General features: G+C 35.9%; 1 protein-coding gene across 15 annotated transcripts in view; it reads right to left on the bottom strand.

The window, feature by feature from the left end:
• Positions 1–26,149, bottom strand: part of NEK1 (NIMA related kinase 1) — a 194,023-nt gene that overhangs the window by 84,889 nt on the left and 82,985 nt on the right. For 14 of the 15 annotated variants that reach the window (XR_007514724.1, XR_007514722.1, XR_007514725.1 and 11 more), the window contains one exon: positions 25,148–25,250. The exons of the other annotated variant lie outside the window; for it this stretch is intronic. Coding sequence is in view for 10 of the 14 variants with exons in the window: in XM_049864808.1 (XP_049720765.1) it covers positions 25,148–25,250 (103 nt within the window). In the remaining 4 variants the exon portion in view is untranslated. The remainder of the gene's footprint in view (positions 1–25,147; positions 25,251–26,149) is intronic. 15 annotated transcript variants of the gene reach the window in all.

Genomic DNA, 26,149 nt, shown 5'->3' on the forward strand with positions numbered 1-26,149 from the left:
CATTGTATGGATATGCCACAGTTGCTCATCCATTTCCCCACTGAGACATCTGGGTGCTTTCAAGTTCTTGGCTATTATGAATGAGGCTGCTGCAAACATTCATGTACAAGTTTGAGTGAAAATAAGTTTTCATTTGCAATTGTTGCAAAGCATGGTAATACAGTTTCAGTTTTTAAAAGGAACTGCCAAATGATTTTACAGTGACTGTACAGTTTTAGATTCCCATCAGCAATGTAGTGGTGATCAAGTTTCTCCACATCCACGTCAGCATTTGGTGTTATCACTATTTTTTATTTTAGCCATTCCGATAGGTGTGTAGTGATAAGCTCATTGTGGTTTCAGTTTGCATTTCTCCAATGGCTAATGACGCTGCACATCTTTTCATGTGCTTATCTGCCACCAGTACATCCTCTTCAGTGAAACGTCTGTCAAGTTTTTTCCCAGTTTTCTAGCTGGATTCTTTGCTTTCTCGAGTTTACACGGCTCTTTATATGTTCTAAATACAAGTCCTTTACTTAACATGTGTTTTGCAAATATTTTCTCCCAGTCTGTAATTTGTATTTTCTTCCTCTTGCAAATATTTTCTCCCAGTCTGTAATTTGTATTTTCTTCCTCTTAACAGGGTCTTTCACAGAGCAAAAACTTTTAATTTTGATCAAGTCCAGTTTATCAACTTTTCCTTTTAAGGATAGTGCTGTTTGTGTCAAGTCTAAGAACTCTTTGCCTTGTCTTAGGTCCCAAAATTTTCTCTTTTTTTTTCCCTAGAAGTTTTGTATTTAAGTCCATAATCTGTTTTGTTTTGTAAGATGTGAGGTTCGGTTGAGATTCACTTTTTGCCTACGGACGTCCAATTCCCCCAGTACTATTTACTGAAAAGGCTTTCCCTCCATTGAACTGCTTCTTTGTCAAAAATCAATTGAGCAACTTTGTGTGGTTCTAATTTGGGTTTCTCCATACTGTTCCATTTTTCTGTCAGTCTATCCATTTGCCAGTACTATACTGTCTTGATTACTATAGTAAGTCTTAATAATAGGAAAAGTCTTTCCTCCGCTTTATTCTACTTTTTCAAAATTGTTTTGTTTGTTTTAAGGCCTTTTTTTCCATATGAATTTTAGTACAAGCTTATCTATACCTATAAAAAAAAAACTGTGCCAAGATTCTGGTAGAAACTGTGTTAAACTTATATGTCAATTTAAGAACTGTCTTCTTCATGGAGTCTCTCAATCCATGAATATGGTATTTCTTTCCAAGTACTTCGGTATTCTATGATTTATTTCATAGGTACTTTGACATACAGAGCCTGCACGTGTTTTGTTATATTTTCCCCCATATGGAACACTTGTAAATGGTATCGCATTTTTTGGTATCGTTTTTTACTTGTTGTCAATTCATAAAAATGCAAGTGACTTTTGAGCGTTGATCTTGTATCCTGTGAATATGCTAAATTCGCTTTTTAGTTCTAGTTTTTTTTTTCTTTGTATATTCCTAGGGATTTTCTATGCAGATAATCACATCAACTGGGAACAGAAATAGTTTTATTTCTTCTTTTCAAGCCTGTACAGTCAGCCCTCCGTATCCACAGGTTCCACATCTGCAGATTTGACCAATTGAAGACCGAAAATATTCAAAAGAAAAAAATAAAAACACTTCTTTCCTTGTCATGTCATTATTCCCGAAACAATACAACAACTATTTACATAACATTCACATTGTATTAGGTATTATAAGTAACCTAGAGATGACTTAAAGCATACAGGAGGATGCGCATAGGTTATATGAAGATACTGTGCGATTTATATAAGGGACTTGAGCATCTTCGGATTTTGGTATCCACGGGGGGCCTGGAACTAATTCCCTATGGATACTGAGGAACAGGTGTGTGTGTGTGTGTGTGTGTGTATTTTTTAAATTTCTTTTTCTTACTTTATTGCAGTGGTTAGAACTTCCAGTACTATGTTCTGTAAGAGTGATGACAGAAAACATCCTTGCCTTTTCCCCTGATTGTAGAGGAAAAATATTGCTTTCCACCTATAAGTATAATGTTACTTTTACCTGTAAGTATAAAGTTTTATTGGAGATGAGGAAGTTACCCTTCAATTTCTAGTGTACTGATAGCTTGTCTCATGAATGAGTACTGAATTTTGTGAAATGATTTTTTGGCATCAACTCATATGATCATGATTTTTCTTTTTTAGTCAACATGGTAGATGGCATTGATTTTCAAATATTCAAAGAGCCTTGCATTGTTAGACTAAATTCCACTTGGTTGTGGTTGGATTCAATTTGCTGAAATTTTGCTGAGGATTTTTACATCAAAATTTATGAGAGATATTTATGGGTCTACAGTTTTCCTTTTTGTACTTTTTTCTGGTTTTGGTATCAGAGTAATACTGGCTTCATAAAATGAGTTGCGAAGTTGTCCCTTCTATTTTCTGGAAGACATTATATAAATTCTTCTTTGAATGTTTGGTAAAATTCTCCAGTGAAACCACTGAGGCCTGGAGATTTCTTTTTCAACAGCTTTTCAGTTACAAATTTAATTTCTCTAATACTTATAGGGATGTTCAGGTCATCTACTTCATCTTGGCTAAGTTTTAGTGGTTTATGGTTTTGGAAGAACTGGTCATTTTCCTGTAAGTTGTTGAATTTATGAGTGTCACATTATTCGTATTTTCCCTTATTATCCTTTTAATAGCTACAAGTAATATCCTGTTTCATTCCTGATATTGATGGCTTGTGTCTTTTTTTTTTTTATCTTTGTCAATACTACCAGAGATTCATCCATTTTTTTCATTGTTTGCTAAGAACCAAATTTTTGTTTCATTAATTTTTCAGTAGTTTCCCTGTTTCAAATTTCATTTTTAATTTCTGTTCTTGATTATTTTTGTTCTCTTGCTTTAGGTTTATTTTACTTTTCTTTTTCTAGTTCCTCAGGTAGAAACTTATAGATTTGAGACCACTCTTCCTTACTGCTACAAATTTCCCTCACAGCACTTCTTTAGCTGCATACCAGAAATTTTGGTATGTTGTGTGTTTATTTTCAGTCAGTTCTCTGTGTGAGTGTGTGTGTTTTTCCCCTTTGAGATTTCCTCTTTGATCCACGGATTATTTAGAAGTATGCTGTTTAAATCCCAAGTATTTGGAGATTTTCATGTTATCTTTCTGTAAAAGATTTCTAGCTTCATTCTGTTATGTTCTGAGAATGTGCTCTGTATAATTTTAGTTCTAAATCTGTTAAGGTTTGTTTTATGACCCAGTATATGGTCTACGCCGGTAAATTTTCCTTTGATGCTCAGAAAAAAAATTTATATTCTGCTACTGTTCGGTGTTCGTTATATTAAATTAGATCTTGATGGTTGATAGTGATGTTGAGTCCTTCTGTATCTTTTCTGATTTTCTGTCTAGCAGCTCTATCACATGCTAAAGTGGGGTGTTGAAGTCTCCAACTATACTATGGATTTATTTCTCCTTCTAGCTCTATTAGTTTTTTGTTTCACATATTTTGAAGCTCAGGTACTTGGTGCATAGAGATTTGGAGTTATAATATCTTGTTGGTGGGCTGATCCTTTTGTTATTATGTAATAGAATATCTTTGTCTGGCTCCTTGTCTCTAGTAATTTTATTTGCTCTCCTAACAACACATTCTCTTAGTTTTCCTTTGTTTGAGAATGTCTATTTCCCCCTTATCCATCTACAGGACTCAGGGTTGACCGTATTTCTTCAGCATTTGAAAAATGTTATGCCACTTCTTTCTGGACTCCATGGTTTCAGGTGAGAAAGCTGCTGTCACCGAAATTGGTATTTCTTTACAGGTAATACGTCATTTCTCTCTGGCTTTTAAGATTTTTCTTTTTTGTCTTTTGTTTTCAGAAGTTTAATTATGATATTTCTTAATATGCATTTCTTTGAGTTTTTCCTATTTTGGAGTTTTTCAGCTTTGAGTCCATAGATAAACCTTTGTCTTCCACCCAATTTGGGGAGTTTTCAACTGTTATTTCTTCATATACCTTTTTTTTTTTTTAAGTCACACACTCTTTCTCTTTTCCTTTGGGGCTCCAGTGATTACAAATGGTAAATCTTCTGTTACTTTCCCATAGGTCCCTTAGGCTCTGATTTTTTTTTTTTTAAGTCTTTTCTCTCTCTCTGTTGTTCAGATTAAGTAAATACATTTGATCTGTTCTCACGTTCACTGACTATCTTGTGTCATCTTTACTACTGAATCCATCCAGTTAGTTTTTTAAATTTCATTTCTTGTATTTTTCAGTTCTATAAACTCCATTTAGTTTTTATAACTTCTACTTCTTGGCTGAGACTGTCCTTGATTTTTTTTTTCATTCATTTAAAGAAAATTTATAATTGATTGTTGAAGCATTTTTATGACAGCAGCTTTAAAATCTTCATCAGATAATTCCAACATCTGATTCATTTTGGAAGTGGTGGCGTTAGCTCAAAGTCCTTTCTCATTCAAACTGTGTTTTTTCTGGCTCTTGGTATAATGAGCAATGTCTTATTAACCCACTGCCGTTGAGTCGATCCCAACTCATAGTGACCCTATAGGGCAGAGCAGAACTGCCACATAGGGTTTCTAAGGCTGTACATCTTTACGGAAGCAGATTGCTATGTAAAGTGACTATCTACTGTGGAGTGACTGGTAGGTGTGACCTGCCAACCTTTTGATCAGCAACCGAGGGCCTTAACCACTGTGCCATGAGGACTAATTTATTATTATATTCTGAAATTTGGCTATTATGTCAGAAAACTCTTGAACCTATGTATATCTCCTATGTATCCTATGTGTATTTTAGCAGGCAGTTGCTGTGTTTAGGTTTAACACAGCTTCTAGCCTACTTTTTTTTTTATTGGAGCCCTGGTGGCACTACTAACCAAAAGGCTGGTAGTTGAAATTCACCAGCTGCTCCTTGGAAACCCTATGGGGCAGTTCTGCTCTGTCCTATAGGGTCGTTATGAGTTGGAATCGACTTGATGGCAACAGGTTTGGTTTTTCTCTTGGTATAACAATGATAAGTAAACTGCTGTTCAAAGGCCAAATCTAAAATTGTAAATAAAGTTTTACTAAAACACAGATACGCCCATTTGTTTAGACTTTTGCTACCACCGCAGAGTTGAGTAGTTGTGTAAGACACCATATAGCCTATAAAACCTAAACTATTTACTATCTGGTCATTTACAGAAGAAGTTTGCCTACCTCTACCCTGTAATATTGTCATGTCTACAAATTTTACCTAAAAGCAAATACTAATATGAAAATTTAAAAGGAAAAATTAGCATAGTAAAATAGTTAAAAGTATAACTTTAAAAGCCAAACATGCTGGGCCTGCATCCTGCCTGTAGACATACTTTGTGATCTTGGACAAAATACTAATGACTCTAAGCCAGTTTTAAAACCTATAAAATTAGAACGATAATATCCACCCCAGAGGGGTATTGTCAGGATTAGACTCTCAGTAAATTCAGTTAATGTGGATCAATACTGGTCAGATTTTTTAAAAAGCAAACATTTGGCTTGAACTCTTCCTTTTCCTTGTTAGAGTTTCTCCAACCTACATTTTTTAAAGATTTCAGTTACTTGAACAGGAAAATTTTGAATTCACATGAAATTATTTTGAAATCAATACTTCTTTAAATTACAATTCAACCTAAAAACTGTTTATATTCCAAATGCCTGTTCATAGGCCAGGGACTCGATTTTACTTTGCTATAAAAACAATGTTACAATTCACAGTGGCTTCCCAAGGCAGATGATAAAAATGTACTGACCAAAATGCCACTGAAATATATATGCAGAAATAGTTGAACTAACAAATGTTTTGTTGGGCATATTTTCACAGAAAAAAAAAAGTATTGGTCAAATATTTAACTTCAGAAGTTTTCCATTTCCATGGTGTTAATCCTTAAGGCTCAGAACTTAGTTGTTGGGATTTTGCTTTTTATAATGTGATTTTTCAAAAGTATTAGAAAGCAAATGGTACATTTAAGACCTGGTTCTATCATAATCTCTTTAAAACTGCATCTCAAACCTTATGACAGGACATTTTCCAACTTGCTTGCTTTGGCCATGTCATCAGGAGGGATCAGTTACTGGAGGAACTCATGTTTGGTGTGTAGAGGACCAGTGAGGACAAAGGAGAACCTCAATGAGATGCACTGGAGCAACAGTCATAAGGAGGGACTTGAACATGCCAGCAATCCTGGGGATGACACAGAACCTGGCAATATTTTATTCTGTTGTACATAAAGTTCTCATGAGTTGGAATAGACTCAAAGACAGCTATCTATTTATCTATCTACCTACCTAGTATACTTAAGATTGTCCAATAAGTAATCAATTCACAACACTTCTGATTATCTCTCCTAAGCACTGGAACCAGTTGTGTGTGCATGTGTAAAACTTTCTTATTTCAAGACAGTTTAGTCAATAACAGGTCCATATTCACTCAGAGACTTAACTATTGCAAACAAAGAGTACCCATGATCTAATCAACTGAACCAGTGTTCACACACAGGTACAGAAATACCACTACAGTCTGCAAGGGTCGTGCATAAACATTCACACAAGCACACACACACTCAGTCATGCACTCTCTTCGATAAAGATGTTTCTAGCGCAGCATGTCACAAAACTGCAGGCATATCACTGCTCCTGTAACTGAAAAGCACAACAGGACAAGATGACATTGTGTTTTATCTTTTTAGTATGAATGCATAGTTTATAAAATTCACATGGCAGTGATTCAATACAAAGAGAAAATGTGAAGGCACTAACTTCTTGTGTATTTCACAGTAAAATGGTCAAATTTTGAGTCAGCTCTAGATAAGAAAGCTGACAAATTAAAAAAAAAAAGGTTCCATCTCTTCATCTTTTACAAATGGATATTTTATGAGGTGTTATAAGAGTTATAAAAGTAAACCACACTGCAAATATGTGTTTTAAATTGTACAAATTGTAGATATTAATATTTATCAATGAAAAAACTACAGGGTCACCGTGAGTCAGAATCAACTCGATGGCAATGGGTTTTTTTTTTTTTTTGTCTTAAATCACTGATATTGATATTTTTCCTGAAAGATTCAGGGTCATTATTAAAAAACATCCATTACTGTAGGGTGCTGTATAAGTGCAGCTGTTACATGAAAGTCTCAGCAGCTACAATGTTAAAATGAGAAGCAAAAGTTGTCATAACCCAAAATTATGCATTAATGAACTGACCACTAAAAAACTAGTCCCCAAATATCCCTCAATCCTCGCTTAACACCAGCTTCTCTTCATACTCATTGGATCAGTGTGCCTATTGGTAAATCTTTCCCAGATTGTTGGATCTTGTAAATACTTGACAATATAATGCAAATCTAATAAAGCTGATTGCCAGCTGAAACAGTAAATCTTGCCAAAGATGAAGGATTTCATAAAGAAAATTGTTGAAATCCCATGCAAAGCCATTTACAAATATGACAGGGTTAGATAAGTTAATAACAGAGTAAGAGAAAACTGCAAAGAATGATAATGTTGGTGCTTCGGAGTCATCTGGGTATCAAAAATTAAGGAATGGTCTTGGAAAACTGACAAAGCCTTGGTCAGTTTTGCAAAAATGGCTCTTTTATAACATAGGTGTAAGAGTAATACGTCAAGAGTGGAGGGTATACAATCTTTCATCAATTCTATCATGCATATTTGTTACATTTTAACAACTCTGAAATGCATCTTATAATCAATGGCATCTTATAATCACTGTTGGCCAGGCAGTGGTTCCAATGTAAATGTTATCACCTGAATAATATATGAATTTTGTTTTTTTTTTCTCAGTGTCCTTATTGGACAACTTCAACCCCTCAAAGTCTCAATCAAAAATCACTTAATGGCTCTTTCAAGGAGAATTATGGGTCCCATTTTTTGTTAAAAAGCTTCCAGGATGCCTTCTGGTAAGAGCAAGAAAGTGCTAGCTAGCATCAAAACTTACAGACTGGGTGCTGACTCCTTAAGAGAAAACCTTAGAGACAAAATTGGAATACTTTTAAGAAATGCTGAAATTTCAATACAATTGATGGCAGAGAGGACACTGTTATGTGAGAAAGCATGAGGAATTTTTTTTTTTAAATGACTCATGGGATGTTAAGTTTTCAATGTGAAGTAGATTTAAGAATAAATACCTTTACCAATTTTCATTCATATTTTCCTTCTTATGTATGCACAGAATAATATAATAAAAATCTCTAAGTCTAAAACAGGCATTTCATCAAGTATAAAATTACAAAGATTAAGTAATAAAAAAAGATTGTATCATAGTTAAATTGGCAGCATTTTTCTCTTTTAGTTATATATAAAATAATGAGTTTTACACTCAGTTGTATCTTTAGTTCAGTAACATACAGGTAGTATTTCACATATAATACCATCAAAAAAAAATTATCAGCCTTTCCAAATCAATTGCTTTCAGAATTAACATAGTTACAAATATAACCAAAATTCTGATAAATACAAAGTAACTTTTAAATTGCATTTTTCAAGGTAAAAATTCAATCAAACCTTTCTAAAACTCTGTACTAAAATACGTGACTCTCTATTTTAGCTGCATTTACTTTAAGTGGCCTTTACCCAGTATCAACAATGCTGAGTTAAAGAGGGTCTCCTACACATGCCATAGGATTGAATGGCTTAGCACACTGGTAAGTAACTCGACCCGTAGACTTCTGATGTCCTCAGAGCAGACTCTAAGCACTCTGTAAGTTCTCTACCAAACTCCTCTCCCTCTCTCCTCCCTAAGCCTCTCAAATTAATAAATTAACTAATTAATTACTTAATTAATAAAAGGAGAGTTTCCTTAAGCTACAGCTAGACTTTTAAGAATACTTTGCCATTTAATCTTCTTCTTTTCCAGTCATCAGATATATCTTTGTTGTTAGTGTGTAGCCGTAGCTTCTCACCACCTCATGTTTCTCTTTCCCTTTCTGATCATTTTATTTCCTGGTGAATGCTATCTGGTATTTCTCCTGTGCCATTTTTATACAGAATGACTGGCCTCACAAACAAAGGGAGTTGCTCAGAATTTTCCTTTATTTCTGTACGATAAACAAACCAATCATAAGTCATCATATCAGGGCAGCTCCTTCACTACAACAGCAGTATTATTCTTTACTCCACAATAAGTCATTTTCTTCACATTTGGAGCACTTATAAAAGCCCGATGGTTCAAAAAATATGGACTATATTCAACATCACTCTATTCAACATCCAGACTCTATGTAATTGATAAGAAATGCATTCATTTCTTATCTATCTCCCAACTGACTATAAGCCAATAAACTCTTGGAAAGGCTCATGTCTTATTGCTGTATCTCTACCAAACCAAAATCCGTTACCATCAAGTCAATTCTGACTTCTAACGGCCCTACAGGGGAGAGCAGAACTGCCCCATAGGGTTTCCAAGGCTATAAATCTTTACAGAAGCATACTGCCACATCTTTCTCCAGTGAAGCAGCTGGTGGGTTCAAACTGCTGACCTTTCAGTTAGCAGCTGAGCGCTTTAATCACTGCACCACCAGGGGTCCTTACACTATATATAAATATATAAACCCAGTGCCATCAAGTTGATTCCGTGTATATATATATATAATACTCCACCCAACAACAGAATACACATTCTTTTCAAGTGCATAAGGAACATTCACGAAGATAAACTATATCCTAAAGCAAAAGACAAACCCTAACAAATGTAAAAGAATTACATCATACCAAGCATTGAAATCTTGACCATAATGAATTTAAACTAGAAAACAAAAGAAAAATGCCTAAACACTTGAAAATTAAACAACACACTTCTTAGTAATCCATAAGTCAGAGAGAACTTCTCAAGGGAAATTAGAACTTATTCTGAACCAAATGAAGATACAACATATTAAAACCTGTTAGTGTTCACTTCAGCAGCACATAAACAAAATTTGTGGGATGCAGCTAAAGCAGTACATAGAGGGAAATTTATAGCATGAGATGTTGCTGCTAGGTGTCATAGAGTCAAAAGGTCTTAATTCAACAATCTAAGCTTCTATCTTAAACTAGAAAAGAGCAAAACAAATAGAAATCAAACAGAAGACAATAGTATAGAAAAAAGTTGATATTGATGAAACTATAGTAAGAAAATCAGTGAAATATCAATTAAAAATGGCTCTTTGAAAAGATTAATAAAATTAATAAATTGCTAGCAAGTCTAATTAAGGGCAAAAAGATGAAAAAAAAAAATGACCAATATCAGGAATGAAAGCAGAGGTATCACTACCTGAAAGATATTAAAAGAATAAAGGAGATGAAATGGAACAACTTCTTGAAAACTGCAAAGTACCACAATAAATGGAAGAAGAAATAGACAGCCTAAATAGTCCTACAGCTATAAAAGAAACTGAATTCATAGTTAAACATTTTATACAAACACACACAAACATATATCTTAGGCTCCGATGGTTTCAATGGCAAACTATACTAAACATTTAAAGAAGAACTACACAATTAGGGAATACTTCCTAGCTCATTTGATGGGTCCAGGATCACCCTGATATCAAAAGCAGAAAAAGGTAAGTGAAATTCAGCAACATATAAAAAGAATAATACACCACAAGTAGGTACAGTTTATCCAGGAACGTAATACTTGTTCAATATTTGAAAATCAATCCAAGTTACCATATTAATAGAAAAAATAAGAAAAACCTTATGATAGTCTCAACAGATTTTATATGGAGAAAATACAATACCTATTCATTGTAAAAACTCTCAGTAAATTCGAAATAGAAAGCAAGTTCATCAATATGATAAAGGGAAACTATAACCACCACTAGCTAACATCATAATTATCTGGTGAAAGGCAGAATGTTTTCTCTCTAGAGCAAAGGTGTCCACTTTCATCACTCCTATTTAACATCATACTGGAAGTCATAGCTAGTGAAATAAGGCAAGAAAAAAGAAATAAAGGCCATACAGATTGAAAAGGAAGAAATTGAGTACATAGAAAATCACAGAAAAGACACGCAACAACTCCTAATAAATTTAGTCAGGTCACAAGATACAAAGTCAACACAGCAAAGGCAATCATATTTCTACATACTAGCAATATGAAATTAGAAAACAAAATACTTTTAGAAAATACTGTTTATAACTACATCAAAAGAAATTAAATGCAAAACATGCACAGAATCTCATGCTGAAAATTATAAGACAACAATGAACAAAACAAAGAAGACATACACAAGTGGAGAGACATACTGTTATCACGGAATGAAGACTCAAAAAAGCAAAGACATCAATTCTCCCTAAATTGATCTATAGATTAATAACCATCAAATTGCCACAAGAATTTTTTTTTTCAGATTATTCTAAAATTTACATGGAAAGGTAAAGAGACTAGAAGAGCCAAAATACTGAATAAGAATAAAGTTGAAAGAATCACAGTATCAGGTTTTTTAGACTTATTATGAAGTTATTTTTTTTTTATTATGAAGCTATGAGTCAGAATTGATTCTACAGCAACAAGTTTGGTTTTTAGTTATAGCAATCAAGACAGTGTGGTACTGGCAAAGAAACAGATACATAGATCAATGTAAGAGATACACAAACATGACCTTTGCCTGGCAAAGAAAGATACATATACCAATGCAATAGATACACAGACATAGCCTTTGATTTTAGACAAAAGCACAAAAGTATTTCAATGGAAAAGGCACAGTCTTTTTTAAAAAATGATGTTGGGATAACTGGTCATCCATATGTAAAAAAAAAAATGAACTTCAACCTATACTTCATATCTTATACAAAAATAAACTCAAAAAGGATCATACTTGTACATGAATGCTCATAGCAACACTGCTCACAATAGCCAAAAGGAGGAAACAACCCAAATATCCCTCAAGAGATGAATGAATAAGCAAAATGTGGCATATGGATACAATGGAAGATTATTCAGACATAAAAAGGAATGAGGTACTGATACATCCTACAACATGGATTAGCCTTGAAGCATTAAGTGAAAGAAGCTAGACACAAAAAGCCACATATTGTATGATTTCATTTATACCAAATGTCCAGAATGGCAAAATCCATATAGAGAGAAAGTATGAGACAATGGTGGCCAGGAGTTAAGGAAAGGGGAAAGTGGGGAGTGACTATTAAATGGTACAGGATTTCCATTTGGGGTGACAAAAAGGTCTGCAACCAGAGAGTTGTGATGGTTGCAGAACATTATGAATGTATTTAATGACGCTGAATTGTACATTTTACATTTTATGTTACATGTATTTTACCACTATAATTTTTTTAAAATGGTTCATAAATCTAAATGTGAAGAGTAAATCTATAAACATTTTCAAAGAAAAAAATAGGAGAAAATCTTTACCTTTGGTTAGGTGAAGAATTCTTAGACATTACACCAAAGCATGATCTTTAAACAAAAGAATTGACAAATTGTATATCATCAAAATTAAAATCTTTTGCTCTGTGAAAGATATAGTTAAGAGACTAAAAAGACAAGCTAGGGACTAGGGAAAATATATTGGCAAATCACTTATCTGACAAAAGACTTGTATTTTGGAATATATAAAGAATTCTTAAAACGAAGCAATAAGAATACCTGGATTAAAAAGGGAACAAGCGCTTAAACAGACAACACTTCTTTAAAGAGGATATAAAGATGGCAATAGCACAAGAAAAGATATTAACAGCATTAACATTTAGAGAAATACAAATAAAAACCACAATGAGTGACTACTCCATGGATAAGAATGGGTTAAAAAAAATACTGACAGTACCAAGTGCTGACAAGGATGTGGAGCAAACATGACTCTTGCACATTGCTGGTGGGAATGTAAAATGGCACAACCACTTAAAAAAATAATTTGTCAGTTTTTCATCTGGTAAAACACACTTACCATATGACCCAGCAATCCTACTCCTGGGTATTTATCCTAGAGAAATAAAAACTTATGTTCACATGAAAACTTGTAAACAAACGATCATAGTAGACCTGCTCATAATTGCCAAAGGAAGAAGCTCTATTCATAATTACCAAAAATTGGAAACAATCCAAATGTCCCTGAATGAGTGAATGGATAAACTGTGGTATATCTATACAGTGTAATACTACTCACCAATAAAAAGGAATGAACTATTAATATATCCAACAACTTAGATGAATCTCATTATGGTGTATAAAAGAAGTCAGTCTCAAAAGGTTACATACTGTATGACTCAATTTATAAGACTTTTTGAAAAGAAAAAACTATAGCTCTGAAGCCAGATCAGTGGTTGCTCAGGTATCAAGGATTGGGGAAGGGTATGACTACAGAGGGATAACACAAGAGAGTTTTTGGGGTAATGGAACTGTCCCGCATCCTGTTTGTCATGGTAGCTACATGCATACATAAAGCTCTTAAAATTCACAGAACTGGAAAAGAAAAATAAAGTCAATATTCCTGTATGATAATTTAAAAAGTTAAAAGAAACTTTAAAAAGGAAGATGTCAATGCAATAATAGGAAAAAATGTCCAGAAGGCAGCTAGCTAGACAGGACAGATTAGGAGAGCAGTCTGAGTTACTGGTAAACATTTTGAAGTCATTAGTCCCCAGATAGAATAATAAATGAGATCACCCAAGGAGAGTACAGGGAGAAGGTAACCAAGGATAGAGTGCAGAAAATATCAGAATTAAAGACTGAGATAAAAAGAATTCTGTAGAAGACACTAAGAAAGAGTGGTCAGAGAAGTAAAGGGTAAGTCAAGGGAGCACTGTATCAGAAGGCGAGTGAGAAATTTTAAAGTAGTAGCCCATGGGATCAAATGTCACGGAAAGATTAAGGAAAGGATCAAAAATACTCTATTAGAATTGGTAAAAGGGACAATGGAGACTTCTGTTTCAATATAGTGGTGTAGTGATGTTTACAACGAAATGAAAATTGAACACAAGTAACTAGACACAGTGGGTGCTTCCTTCATTTGTGGAATCTAGCTATAAAGAGGGAAAAAGAGAAAGAATGGTGAATACAGAGAAATGCAGAGTTAATAATGTGAGAAGCATGAATATATTTATAGGCTATAAAAGTGTACCATCAAGAAGTAATGTTCAGAAGAGAGAAGAAATAATTGATGGAATAAAGTCTTAAGAAAAGAGACACTATGGCATAGAAAATAAGGCAATTAAGGCAGAGGCTCTAAAGGCAGACTGTAGGAACTTGAATACTTGCTCTACCACTCGTAGTTGTAAAACTTAAGCAGATTACTTTTAATTTTTTATGCTTCAATAAGATGTAAGATGGAATAATAACAGGACCTCCCTCCAAGCACTGCTGTGAGAACTGAGTTACCATAGGGGAAAAAAAAAAAGGCTGACAACTCTGCCTAACAAATAGTAAGCACGCAATAAATGACAAATGTTAACAATTTTTATTGGCATTAAATAGGAAGGAATGGAAGAGGTTAACTTTTGAACAGGGGAAGTTACACACCCTTCTCTGAGAACGGAAAAAACAAAGATTGGGTACAGCTGTGGGTAAGTTCATAGTCATGGAGGCAGAAAATTGAGGGAATTTGGGGCTCATAACCCCAACTTTCTCTGTGAAATAATGCTCATCTCCAGAAAGAAGGATGAAGGACAAAACCATCAAGGAGTATTCCCACTGTGGGTAATGGGAGAAGCCGCTGACGAAGAAGATAAAAAAAGGTGCCGAATAGAACTGACAGCTTGGCTGAAACTGAGGACCAGGAAGTGATACCGGTATTAATCATCACAGCTTTACTTTTCTACAGCAGCGCTGATTAAGCCTGAGTGTAAAAACAGTGGCTAGTTCAGTAATACTTAATAAGAAGGGCTACGTCAACTCGGAAAACAGGGCTCTAGAGGGAGCATGTAGTTGTCATTGTTAGGTGCCGCCATTGTTAGGTGCCCAAGAGTCGGTTCCAAGTGATAGCAAACCTAAGTACAACAGAATGAAACACTACCTGGTCCTGCAACATCCTCACAATCACTGTTACACTTCAGCCCATCGTTGCAGCCACTGTGCCAATCCATCTCATGAGGGTCTTCCTCTTTTTTGCTGACCCTTTACTTGACCAAACACAATGTCCTTTTCCAGGGGCTGATCCCTTCTGATCTAACATGTCCAAAGCATGTGAAACGAAGTGTCATCATCCTTGTTTATGAGAAGCATTCTGGCTGCACTTCTTCCAAGACACATTTGTTTGCTCTTCAATATTCTTACTATTATTCAATATTCTTCTCAAACACCATAATTCAAAGGCATCAATTCTTCTTTGGTCTTCCTTATTTATTGACCAGATGCCAAGTAAAGACGCGTCTAAAAGCTACAGAATGCCAAAACACGCCCGGGGCTACCAGTTGACGAGACAGACAAGGAAGGATCTTACCCTAGGACTAACAGAGAGCACGGTCCTGCCAACACCCTGAATTTGGACTTCTAGCCTCCAAAGCTATCAGACAATAAATTTCTGTTCTTTAAAGTCACCCACTTTGTGGTATTTTGTTATGGCTGCCTGCGAAAACTAAGACAACAGGCATGTTTACAAACAGTGAATTTAATGATCACGTTACTCAGTGAGCTTTAAAGGCATCTCTTCTGGAAACAACACAAATGTCAATCAACTGAGGAATAAATTTAAAAATTGTGGCAAATCCATACAATGCACTGTAACTCAGGAATTAAAAAAAATAAACTACTGATACATACACACCAGCCTCAAAAAACTATACACTGTATGGTTACATTTGTATGAAATTCTAGAAAAGACAAAATGATAGTAACATGAAGCAGATCAGTGGTTGTCTAAGGCCAGTGGTAGCTGGAGAGGAGACTGACTGCAAAGGGGTATGAGGGAACTTCTATGGGTGTTGGAATAGTTCTATATCATGATCGTGGCAGTGATTTACATGACAGCATATATTTGTCAATACTCATATTGAGATACACATTTAGAAATAGCGTATTTTACTGTATTTTAATTTTTGCTGTATTTAAAATGGAGCCTTTGTGACATAGTGGTTAAGAGTTACAGCTGTCAACCAAAAGGTCACCTGCTAACCAAAAGGTCAGCAGTTCAAATCCATCAGCTGCTCCTTGGAAACCCTATGGGGTGAATCTACTCTGTCCTATAGGGTCGCTGTGAGCTGGAATCAACTCAATAGCAATGGGTTTGTCTTTTGGTTTGGTATTTAAAATATATCTCATTAAACTTTTATTTAAAAAAAAAAAAACAGCTCTTATCTGGAGAAACTCTGGAGGTAGTATGTTCTATCAAGCATGTTGCTAAAGACAGATTTAACAGTAGCTCCCTCCACCTAGTCTGGTTCTCAGAGATAGTCTCTAACATTGTAAAAGTAGGCAGAATTCTAAGTTGGTCTCCAAGATTTCTCACCATCTCTTAGTCCTGGGTGTACAAGCTCTGCATAATACCCAGGGCTGTGAAAATGATGGATTTCACTCCCACGATTAGGTTATGTTATACGGCAGCACTGATGTTAAAGTAGAAATCATCCTGGAGGTCTGACCTAATGACATGGGACCTTTAAAAGTAGAATTTTCTATGGCTGGTTGTAGAAGCGGAAGTCAGAGAGGTTTGAAGCATAAAGGAATTCAATGCAAAGGAGGGGTCCATATGGCAAGGACCTGAGCGTGGTCTCTTAATGTTGAGAGCAGTCCCTGGAAGAGAGCCAACGAAATAATTGAGACCTCAGTCCTGCAGCAGCGAAGAACTGAATTCTGGCAACAACCTGAGGTAGCTGGGAAGAAGATCTTTCTTCCAAGCCTCCAGAAAGGGACGCAGCCAGCCAGCACTGTGACTTCACTCTTATGAGACCCTGAGCAGAGATCCAGCTAAAATGTGCCAGATTCCTAACCCACAGAAACCATGTATAATAAATTTGTGTTGTTTTAAGCCACTAGGTTTTGTTTTTTTTGTTGTTACACAGCAATAGAAAACTAATACATATAATACACAGTGCCTACTAGAAACACAAACATACTATCAAGAGTATCAAACATTTGAAGAGTACTAACACTACAAAATAAATAACAAACTTAAAAGTCGAAGAAACTGAGGTAAAGATAGCCATCAGATACTACAAACATTTCACAGTAACTGTAATTAATATCACGGAAATGGGAACACAAACAAGAAGTTTCAGAGAAAAACTAACCACAGTTGGACATGAAATGAACAAACTTTTGAAATAAAAAGAAACCGATTGGATGGGACCAACAGCAGAGCAGACAAAAATAAAGGATATGCTTTAGTGAGCTGGAATATCAGGCCTAGAATCCTTCCAGAGCAGAGTAAAAAGGGATAAAGAGATTAAAAAAAAAAAGGATGAAAGAAAAGTACACAAAAAAGGACATTAGATACACTACTCACAATAGCCAAAATGTGGCAACAACCCAAATATCCATCAACAGATGAATGGATAAACAAAATGTAGTATATATAAACAATGGAATATTAAACCCGTTGCTGTCAAGTCCATTCCAACTCATAGCGACCCTACAGGACAAGGCAGAACTGCCCTACTGGGTTTCCAAAGTTGTAAATCTTTACAGAAGCAGACTGCTATGTCTTTCTCCCACAGAGCGGCTGGTGGATTTGACCTTTCAGTGGCAGCTGAGTCCTTAACCCCTGCACCCCCGTGGCCCCTAATAGAATATTACTCAGCCATAAGGAGAAATGAAGTCCTAATACATGCCACAACATGGATGAACCTTGAGAACATTACGCTGAATGAAATAAGCCAATCACAAAAAGACAACTATTGCATGATTTCACTAATACAAAATACAGAGAAAGGGTAAATACACAGAGATCAGAGCTCAATAGTGATGACGGGCAGAAGCAAGAAGAACTTGGGGGAATTAGCGTTCAGCAAGCACTGAGCTTTGTTTATGTGGATGGAAAATTTAGCAAAGGAAACTGGTGATGGTTGCACAACATGATTAATGTAATTAATCTCACTAGCTGTGTATGTGAAAAATGTTGCCAAATTGGCAAATGTGGTGCTATTTGTATTCTTACAATAATAATTTTAAAAAAGAGGGATAGGGGACGAATGGTTACGAAATTAATAAATGCCTGGCTAAAGTCTGTTAAGAAGTCTTTGACACAAAATAAACATCCAAAGTCCAGGCCTTAAAAAAAAAAAAAAAAGGATATTAGATGCAAAGGTTCCAAAACGCCAGTCTAAGAGGAGTTCTCTTAAGGAGAAAAAAGAGAGGAAGCGATATTTAAAGAAATGAAAACTGAGAATGTCCCAGATTGAAGATAAATACTCAGATTAGCCAGGTCAATTAAAAAAAAAAAAAACTGAGAAATACTGAAGTGAAATTTCAGAACATCAATTATTAGAGATAATAGTCATGAATGAGAGTAAAGAAAGAAAATTCTTTAAAAAGAAACAGAAACCAGAAAAACATCAGATGCCTCATTAGAAAAATAAAGGAAGAAGATGAGGAGGCAATACCTTCAAAAAAAGAACCTTAAACTTAGATTTCTTTATCCAGCTAAATTATCATTCTAGTCTTTTACTTTCAGCCATCATGGAGTAACGGCAGCCAGATATACGCCTTGCACCTTAAACGACTAAAAAAACTGGAAAAAAAAATATATAAAACAATGGTTTTCCAACACTGGATTACAGGCAGCACAGGACAGTAACCCTTAGGAGAAGGGAAACAGATGAAGTAAGAGGAATAATTACCCCAAGTTATTGCGTGGAGAAAGTTTCCAGGGAGAGGATACCGAACAGAATGTGGCAGTCTCCCTGAGCTGAGCAGACAGCTTTCAGAGTTTGAAAAGCTGAAGACCACTGGTCTGTGGGGCAGAGTACCAAAGAGGAGAGAGATGCACAGAGAGTGCTGGAGATCTGCAGAGGGTTCCTTCAAGTCTCCTGCTGAGTGTCAATACATACGCCCACACACACGAAAATGACCCAAGGCCAGGGGAAGTAGAACAACGCCTGAAGCTTACTCAGGGCTGAAGATACTTCAAGTTGCAAATAGGCAGAGTGAAAAGGCCTCCAGTTTGATGGAGACTGGTTATTCAGAAGAGTATCGCCTTAGCAGTGGAGCCAAAATTAGCCCTAAAGACTGTCCTGACCAAGAAAAAAGGAAGCTTCGAAAGAATCAAATGGTTTCCAATTAACATCTTTGAAGTACTGAAAGAAAAAAACCCTTCAAACTAGAATAATATACTCTGTGAAAATGCCTTTCGAAACCAAAGGTAAAATACAGACTTACTCAGATATACAAACATTGCACAAATTCACCAGCAGACCACCATTACAAATTGTCATTTAAGAATGAGGACAAAATAAGAGAATTTTCCAACAAATCTTGGAAAGCTTCTCCCCAAAGGAATTACCAGAGGATATTCTCTCTTTTTTTTTTTATTCTCTAGCACATGCGGTCACCATGAATCAGAATTGACTGACTCAAAGGCAACTAACAACAACAACATTATCCAACACAAAGAAAAATAAACTGAGGGAAAACAGTGGGATGTCAGGAACACTGTTAAGGAAAGAAACTAGTAAGTCTTGATTAAGTCTATCAATTTTTAAAAACGTATTTTTACTAAAAATCTGTTTCCTAATAAAAATGCTCAGCAAAATAGTGGCAACTTTGGTGAAAGGTAAGATAGTACACAATACCGGGGAAACCAGCACAACTTGACCAAAGCAAAGTCATATAAGCTTTATAGATACATCCAAACTACCATAAGGATCGAGTTACCGGACTGAGGGCAGGGGACCACGGTCTCAGGAGACATCTAGCTCAATTGGCATAACATAGTTTATAAAGAAAATGTTCTACAACCTACTTTGGTGAGTAGCGTCTGGGGTCTTAGAAGCTTTAAGCGACCATCTAAGAAACAAAACTCCACTGGCTCTACCTCATCTGGAGTAAGTGAGAATGAAGAAAACCAAAGACACAAGGGAAAAATTAGTCCAAAGGACTAATGGACCACAACTATCACAGCCTCTACCAGACTGAGTCCGGCACAACTAGATGGTGCCCAGCTACAACCACTGACTGCTCTGACAGGAATCACAGTAGAAGGTCCCGGACAGAGCTAGAGAAAAATGTAGAACAAAATGCTAACTTGCAAAAAAGAGACCATACTTACTGGTCTGGCAGAAGTGGGGGAAACCCCGAGAGTATGGCCCCCGGATACCCTTTAACAGAGTACTGAAGTCACTCCTGAGGTTCACCCTTCAGCCAAAGATTAGACAGGCCCATAAAACAAATGGAAACCCTGGTGGAGTAGTGGTTAAGTGCTATGGCTGCTAACCAAAGGGTTGGCAGTTCGAATCCACCAGGCGCTCCTTGGAAACTCTATGGGGCAGTTCTACTCTGTCCTATAAGATCGCTATGAGTTGGAATCGACTTGACGGCACTGGGTTTGGTTTGGTTTGGGTATAAAACAAATAATAATACATGTAGCTCAACCACGTATACAAGACTAAATGGGCACACCAGCCCAGAGGCAAGAACAAGAAGGCAAGAGCGAACAGAAATGCTAGACAAATGGAAATACGGAACTGAAGGTTGAGAAGTGAAGAGTGTTGACATGTCACAGGGTTAGCAATCAATGTTACAAAACAATATGTGCATTAATTTTTGAATAAGAAACTAGTTTGCTCTCTAAACCTTCATCTAAAAGCAAATACAGTAAAAAAAAAAAAATGTTGGCAAGGCTGTGGGAAGACTGGGGCTTTTACACACTATTGCTGGGAATACAAAATGGTACAACCACTTTGGAAAACAGTATAGCACTTCCTCAAAAAGCTAGAAATAGAAATAACTTATGATCCAGCAATCCCACTCCTAGGTATATATCCTAAAGAATAGAGCCATGACCACAAAGAGAAATATGCACACCCGTGTTCACTGCAGCATTATTCACAATAACAAATAGAAACAACCTAAGTGCCCATCAACAGATGAATGGATTAACAAACTGTGGTACATACACACAATGCAATAGTACGCAACAATGAACGCTAATGACAAATCTGTGAAACATCTCACAACACGGACGAATCTGGAGGACATTTTGCTGAGTGATGTACTGCATTGGGAAAATATGCTGTCAAAGGTCTCTTTAATGTGTTAAAAGGCAAAGATGTCATATGAGGACTAAGGTGAGCCTGACCCAAGCCATGGTATTTTCAATCATCTCATATATATCCAAAAGCTCAACAATGAATAAGGAAGACCAAAGAAGAATTGATGTCTCTGAATTATGGTGTTGGCAAAGGATACTGAATATATCATGGACTGTCAGAAGAACGAACAAGTCTGTTTTGGAAGAAATGCAGCCAGAGTGCTGCTTGGAAGCAAGGATGGCGAAACTTCATCTCACGTACTTTGGATATGCTATTAGAAGGAGAACCAGTCCTAGGAGAAGGACATCATGCTTGGTAAAGAAGGGGGTCAGATAACAAGAGGAAGCTCCTTGATGAGATGGATTGACACAGTGGCATCAACAGTGGGCTCAAACATGGCAACGATTGTGAGGACAGCATGAGATGGGGAAGTGTTTCATTCTGTTGTACATGGGGCTGCTTTGAGTCGGAACTGACTCAACGGCACCTAACAACAACACAACATGTTGAGTGAAATAAGTCAGTTACAAAAGGACAAATATTGTATGAGACCACTATTATAAAGTAAAAACAAAAGGTTTACACACAGGAACAAAAAAGAAAAGAAAAAACATTCTTTGATGGTTACCAGGGACTAGAAAAAAAAAAAAAAAAAGAGGGAGAGGGGAGGAAAATTACTAGTGAGATAGAAGATATGAGTTAATACTGGTGAAGAGAAAGGCAATACATAGTATGGTGGAAGTTAGCAAAACATGACCAAGACAACAGTAGTATTAACAAATAATTCACAAATAGATAAACAGGCAGATAGACGCGTCAAGAAGTGTGGGAGAATGTAAGGGAACACGCACACCAGCAAATATAGGTTAGTTGGTGGATACTTCTACATACATGACTGTAGGTGCAGTTCATATAAAGCACACAAGGTGTACAGTTTGGGAAGCCTCTGAGACATAACCAAACACCTTGCAGGATGAAGTTCCTAGGCTAGAAGACAAATGGCCACAGACTCAGGAGACATTTATATCAACTGGCACAACACAGTTCATCCAGACAACGTTCTGCATCCTCCTTTGGTGAGTAGCATCTAGGGTCTTAAAAGCTTGCAAGTGGCCCCCAAAGATGCAACCATTAGTCTCTTTCCACCTAGCACAAAGGAGAGTGAAGAAAACCAAAGATTTTGTAGAACAAAAATTAAATTCACAAAAAAGACCAGACTTATTGATCTGACAGAGAATGGGAGGAACCTCTGAGACTATGGCCCTAAGACACCCTTCTGACCTGTAAATGGAGCCATTCCCAGAGACAACCTCGAAGCCAAACAACAGACAAGCACATAAGTTAAACAATAACACCCGAGAGGAATGTACTCCTCAGAACAATCAATTACACAAGATCAAAAGGGCACTATCTGCCCAAAAGCAAAGATGAGAAGGCAAGAAGGGGCAGAAAATGAAAATGAAAGGACTGGGAACCAAGAGCAGAAACAGGGAGAGTACTGACACATTGCGGGGAATGAAACCAAGGTCATGAAACAGACTATCAAATGGGAAACTAATTTGCTCTGTAAAATTTCACCTAGTGCACAATTAAAAAAAAATATGTAACTAAAATTCCAGATGCTATTATCATGGGAGATGTCAGGCAAGGGAGAATGCAAGGCATTCTCTTCTACTATTTATGGGAAGAATACAAATACAGGTAAATTTGAGATATTAGAAAAACATAAATGGGAGTGCGTATTAAAAATATAAAAGGTCACCATTAAAAAAATTCAACTACAATGGCAGTTTTCTATGACATTATTTCAAAGAAAAAATATTCTACATTGGAATGACCACATTAAATTAACTCACAAAGATATCACTTATGAACTCGGATTATAACTATAGAAATATTACAAGCCTAACCAAATATACTACCATATAACTGACTTATTTCCTTTGTGAGCATGATGCTTCATGGGGTGCTGAGCTGAAAGAAACAATCATCAGATGTTCTATGAACTAAGGGTCAAAAAGTATTTGTGTACCACTACAAGTCAAAACTATTAAGGGTTTTAACTACTATAATGATTATCTACACACACTTGATAATGTCAGGTGTATCCTGGCTGAAAGCAGAGAATACCAGAATGATATTTGCACATGTTTCATTGACTATGCAAAGGTATTTGACTGTGTGGATCATAACAAATTGTGGACAACATTGCAAAGAATGGGAATTCCAGAACACTTAATTGTGCTCATGAGGAACCTGTAAATAGACCAAGAAGCAGTCGTTCAAACAGAACAAGGTGATACTGTGTGGTTTAAAATCAGGAAAGGTGTGTGTCGGGGTTGTATTCTTTCACCATACACTATTCAGTCTATATGCTGAGCAAATTATCCAAGAAGCTGGACTACATGAAGAAGAACACGGTATCAGGATTGGAGGAAAACTCATTAACAACCTGTGATATGCAGATGACACAACCTTGATTGCTGAAAGTGAAGAAGACTTGAAGCACTTACTGATGAAGATCAAAGACTGAAGCCTTCAGTATGGTTTACACTTCTCCATAAAGAAAACAAAAATCCTCACAACTGGACCAATAAGCAATATCATGATAAACAGAGAAAAGACTGAAGTTGTCAAGTATTTCATTTTACTTGGATCCACAAACAAAACACCCATGGAAGCAGCAGTCAAGAGATGATGTATTGCACTGGGCACATTTGTTGCAAAAGACCTCTTTAAAGTGAGGACCAAGGTGTGCCTGATCCAAGCCATGGTATTTTCAATTGCCTCACATGCATGCAGAAGCTGGACAATGAATAAGGAAGACAGAAAAAGAATTGATGCCTTTAAATTATGGTGTTGGCAAAAAATATTGAATACTTCATGGGCTGCCAGAAGAATGAACAAATCTGTCTTGGAGGAAGTACAGCCAGAATGCTCCTTAGAAGAGAAGATGGCGAGACTCAGTCTCATGTCTTTGGATATGTTATTAGGAGGAATCAGTCCCTGGAGAAGGGCATAATGCTTGGTAAAGTAGACGGTCAAAGAAAAAGAGGAAGGCTCTCAACAAGAGGGACTGACACAGTGGCTGCAACAACGGGCTCAAGCATGGCAACGATCGTGAGGATGGCGCAGGGCCGGGCAGTGTTTCGTTCTGTTGTATACAGAGTTGCTATGAGTCGGAACCTACCTGACGGCACCAACAGCAATGATTACCTAGAAATTTAATATTTTCTTGAATAAATGACTTAATTAGTGATCTAGTTAATTGGCATAGGTAGATGTTTGAATATAATTATGTTTCTAATCTGCTTTTGAACAAATGCATAACTACACATATATTTTACCCAAATATTTATTTCCCATTTTTCTTTAAAATGCTTTGCTACTTAAAAGCATTTAAAACCGAAAAACATATGGGGGGGTGGGGTGAAACAGTGTAAGAATTTATTTAATATAAATATCTGGGTTACTACACCCATTTCTAAGGTCCCTGAGTAAAGCAAATGATTTGTACTCAACTACTAACCGAAAAGTTTGGTGGTTCAAATCCACCCAGCAGTGCTGCAGAAGAAAAGGCCTGGTAATCTGCTTCCATAAAAGATTACAGTGAAGACAACCCTATGGAGCAGCTCTACTCTGTAACACATGGGTCACCATGAGTCTGAATCAACCTGACGGCGATAGGTTTTGTTTTGTTTTTTAACATCCATTTCTACTCTTATTATAGAAAGAATACAGCTATGAACTTACTCTCAATTAACCAAAGCAAAAAGAGAATCTCACCTTTGGCAGGGAAGATGTGGCAGAAGAGAGGTTAAATAACATAAAATATATCAAAACTGTATACTCTACTTTTGAGTATATTTCTTATTCTAATGCATAGATTATAGATTTTTTTTTTTTAATTTATACTTACCTTACTCCAAACCTTCACTTTAAAATACCAACATCTTCAAAATCTCAAAAACAAACAAACAAAAAACATACCATATGTCCTTCGGCTCGAGCTTTATTCTGCATAGCTTCCCATTTTCGCTGCAGAAATTCTTCTACTTGTTTAGCTCTTTCCACAGATAATTGTCCTTTTTGCCTAAGTAATTTGGACAAACAACAAAGTCAGCCATTCTGAACATTTAAAATTCCAAAAAGTTAAAAGCTATACTTAATCTAAATACTTTTTTTTTTGGTTGCAGAACATGAAGAAAGTTGTTATGAAATAAAACCTTAATCTGTAATGAAGAAATGGCTACGTATTTACTGGCATCTACTACCTAATTTTTTTTTTTTCACATTCTTTACTATTAATTAAAAGTAAAATCTATAGTACTACTCTAAATCTTGACAGGAAGGTTTCTCTCATACGTATTAGATCTGTTCTAGTTACAGACACAGAACTTATTTTAGACTGTACTTAACTATAGAAGAATCTCCACAGTTCCTAAGCCATTAAACTTATTTCAGAATTCTGTATCAAATATATCTAAGATGCTTCTTTAATCAATATTACAGTTAACTGGAAGTGGTACAGTAGTAGTACCAAAAATGAATAAAAAGAATGAAAAGTTCATTTGCTGGGTGTGAGTTTTTAAAAATATAGTAAGAAGTTCTGTCTGAATTCCTTAAACATCACAATTATGAAAAACTGAAATGGATAGGTTAGAAAAAATTAAAAGCACAGTTATTTGTTCTAATCTTTTCCAGTTGTATTTCTGTTATCTTTATTTGACAATTATAAAAGAATTTAAACATGTTGATCTTAGATTGCAAATAAAAATATCAATAACAAACATATATTGAACATCTACTACGTATGTGTGTCAGTTACCATGTTAATTATTAAAGGCACAAAAATAAATAAAATCCAGTCCCACTAATCAGAGAACTCACAGTGTAAATCACCTCTAGCTAAATTTGGCCATGAGGAAGAAAGATGAACAAGATTTTGGGCTCTGCTTCCACTGGGATTTTGGCTGCTAAGGTACACAAACT

Source organism: Elephas maximus, chromosome 21 (genome assembly GCF_024166365.1).
Source record: "Elephas maximus indicus isolate mEleMax1 chromosome 21, mEleMax1 primary haplotype, whole genome shotgun sequence".
Classification (NCBI taxonomy): Eukaryota; Metazoa; Chordata; class Mammalia; order Proboscidea; family Elephantidae; genus Elephas; species Elephas maximus.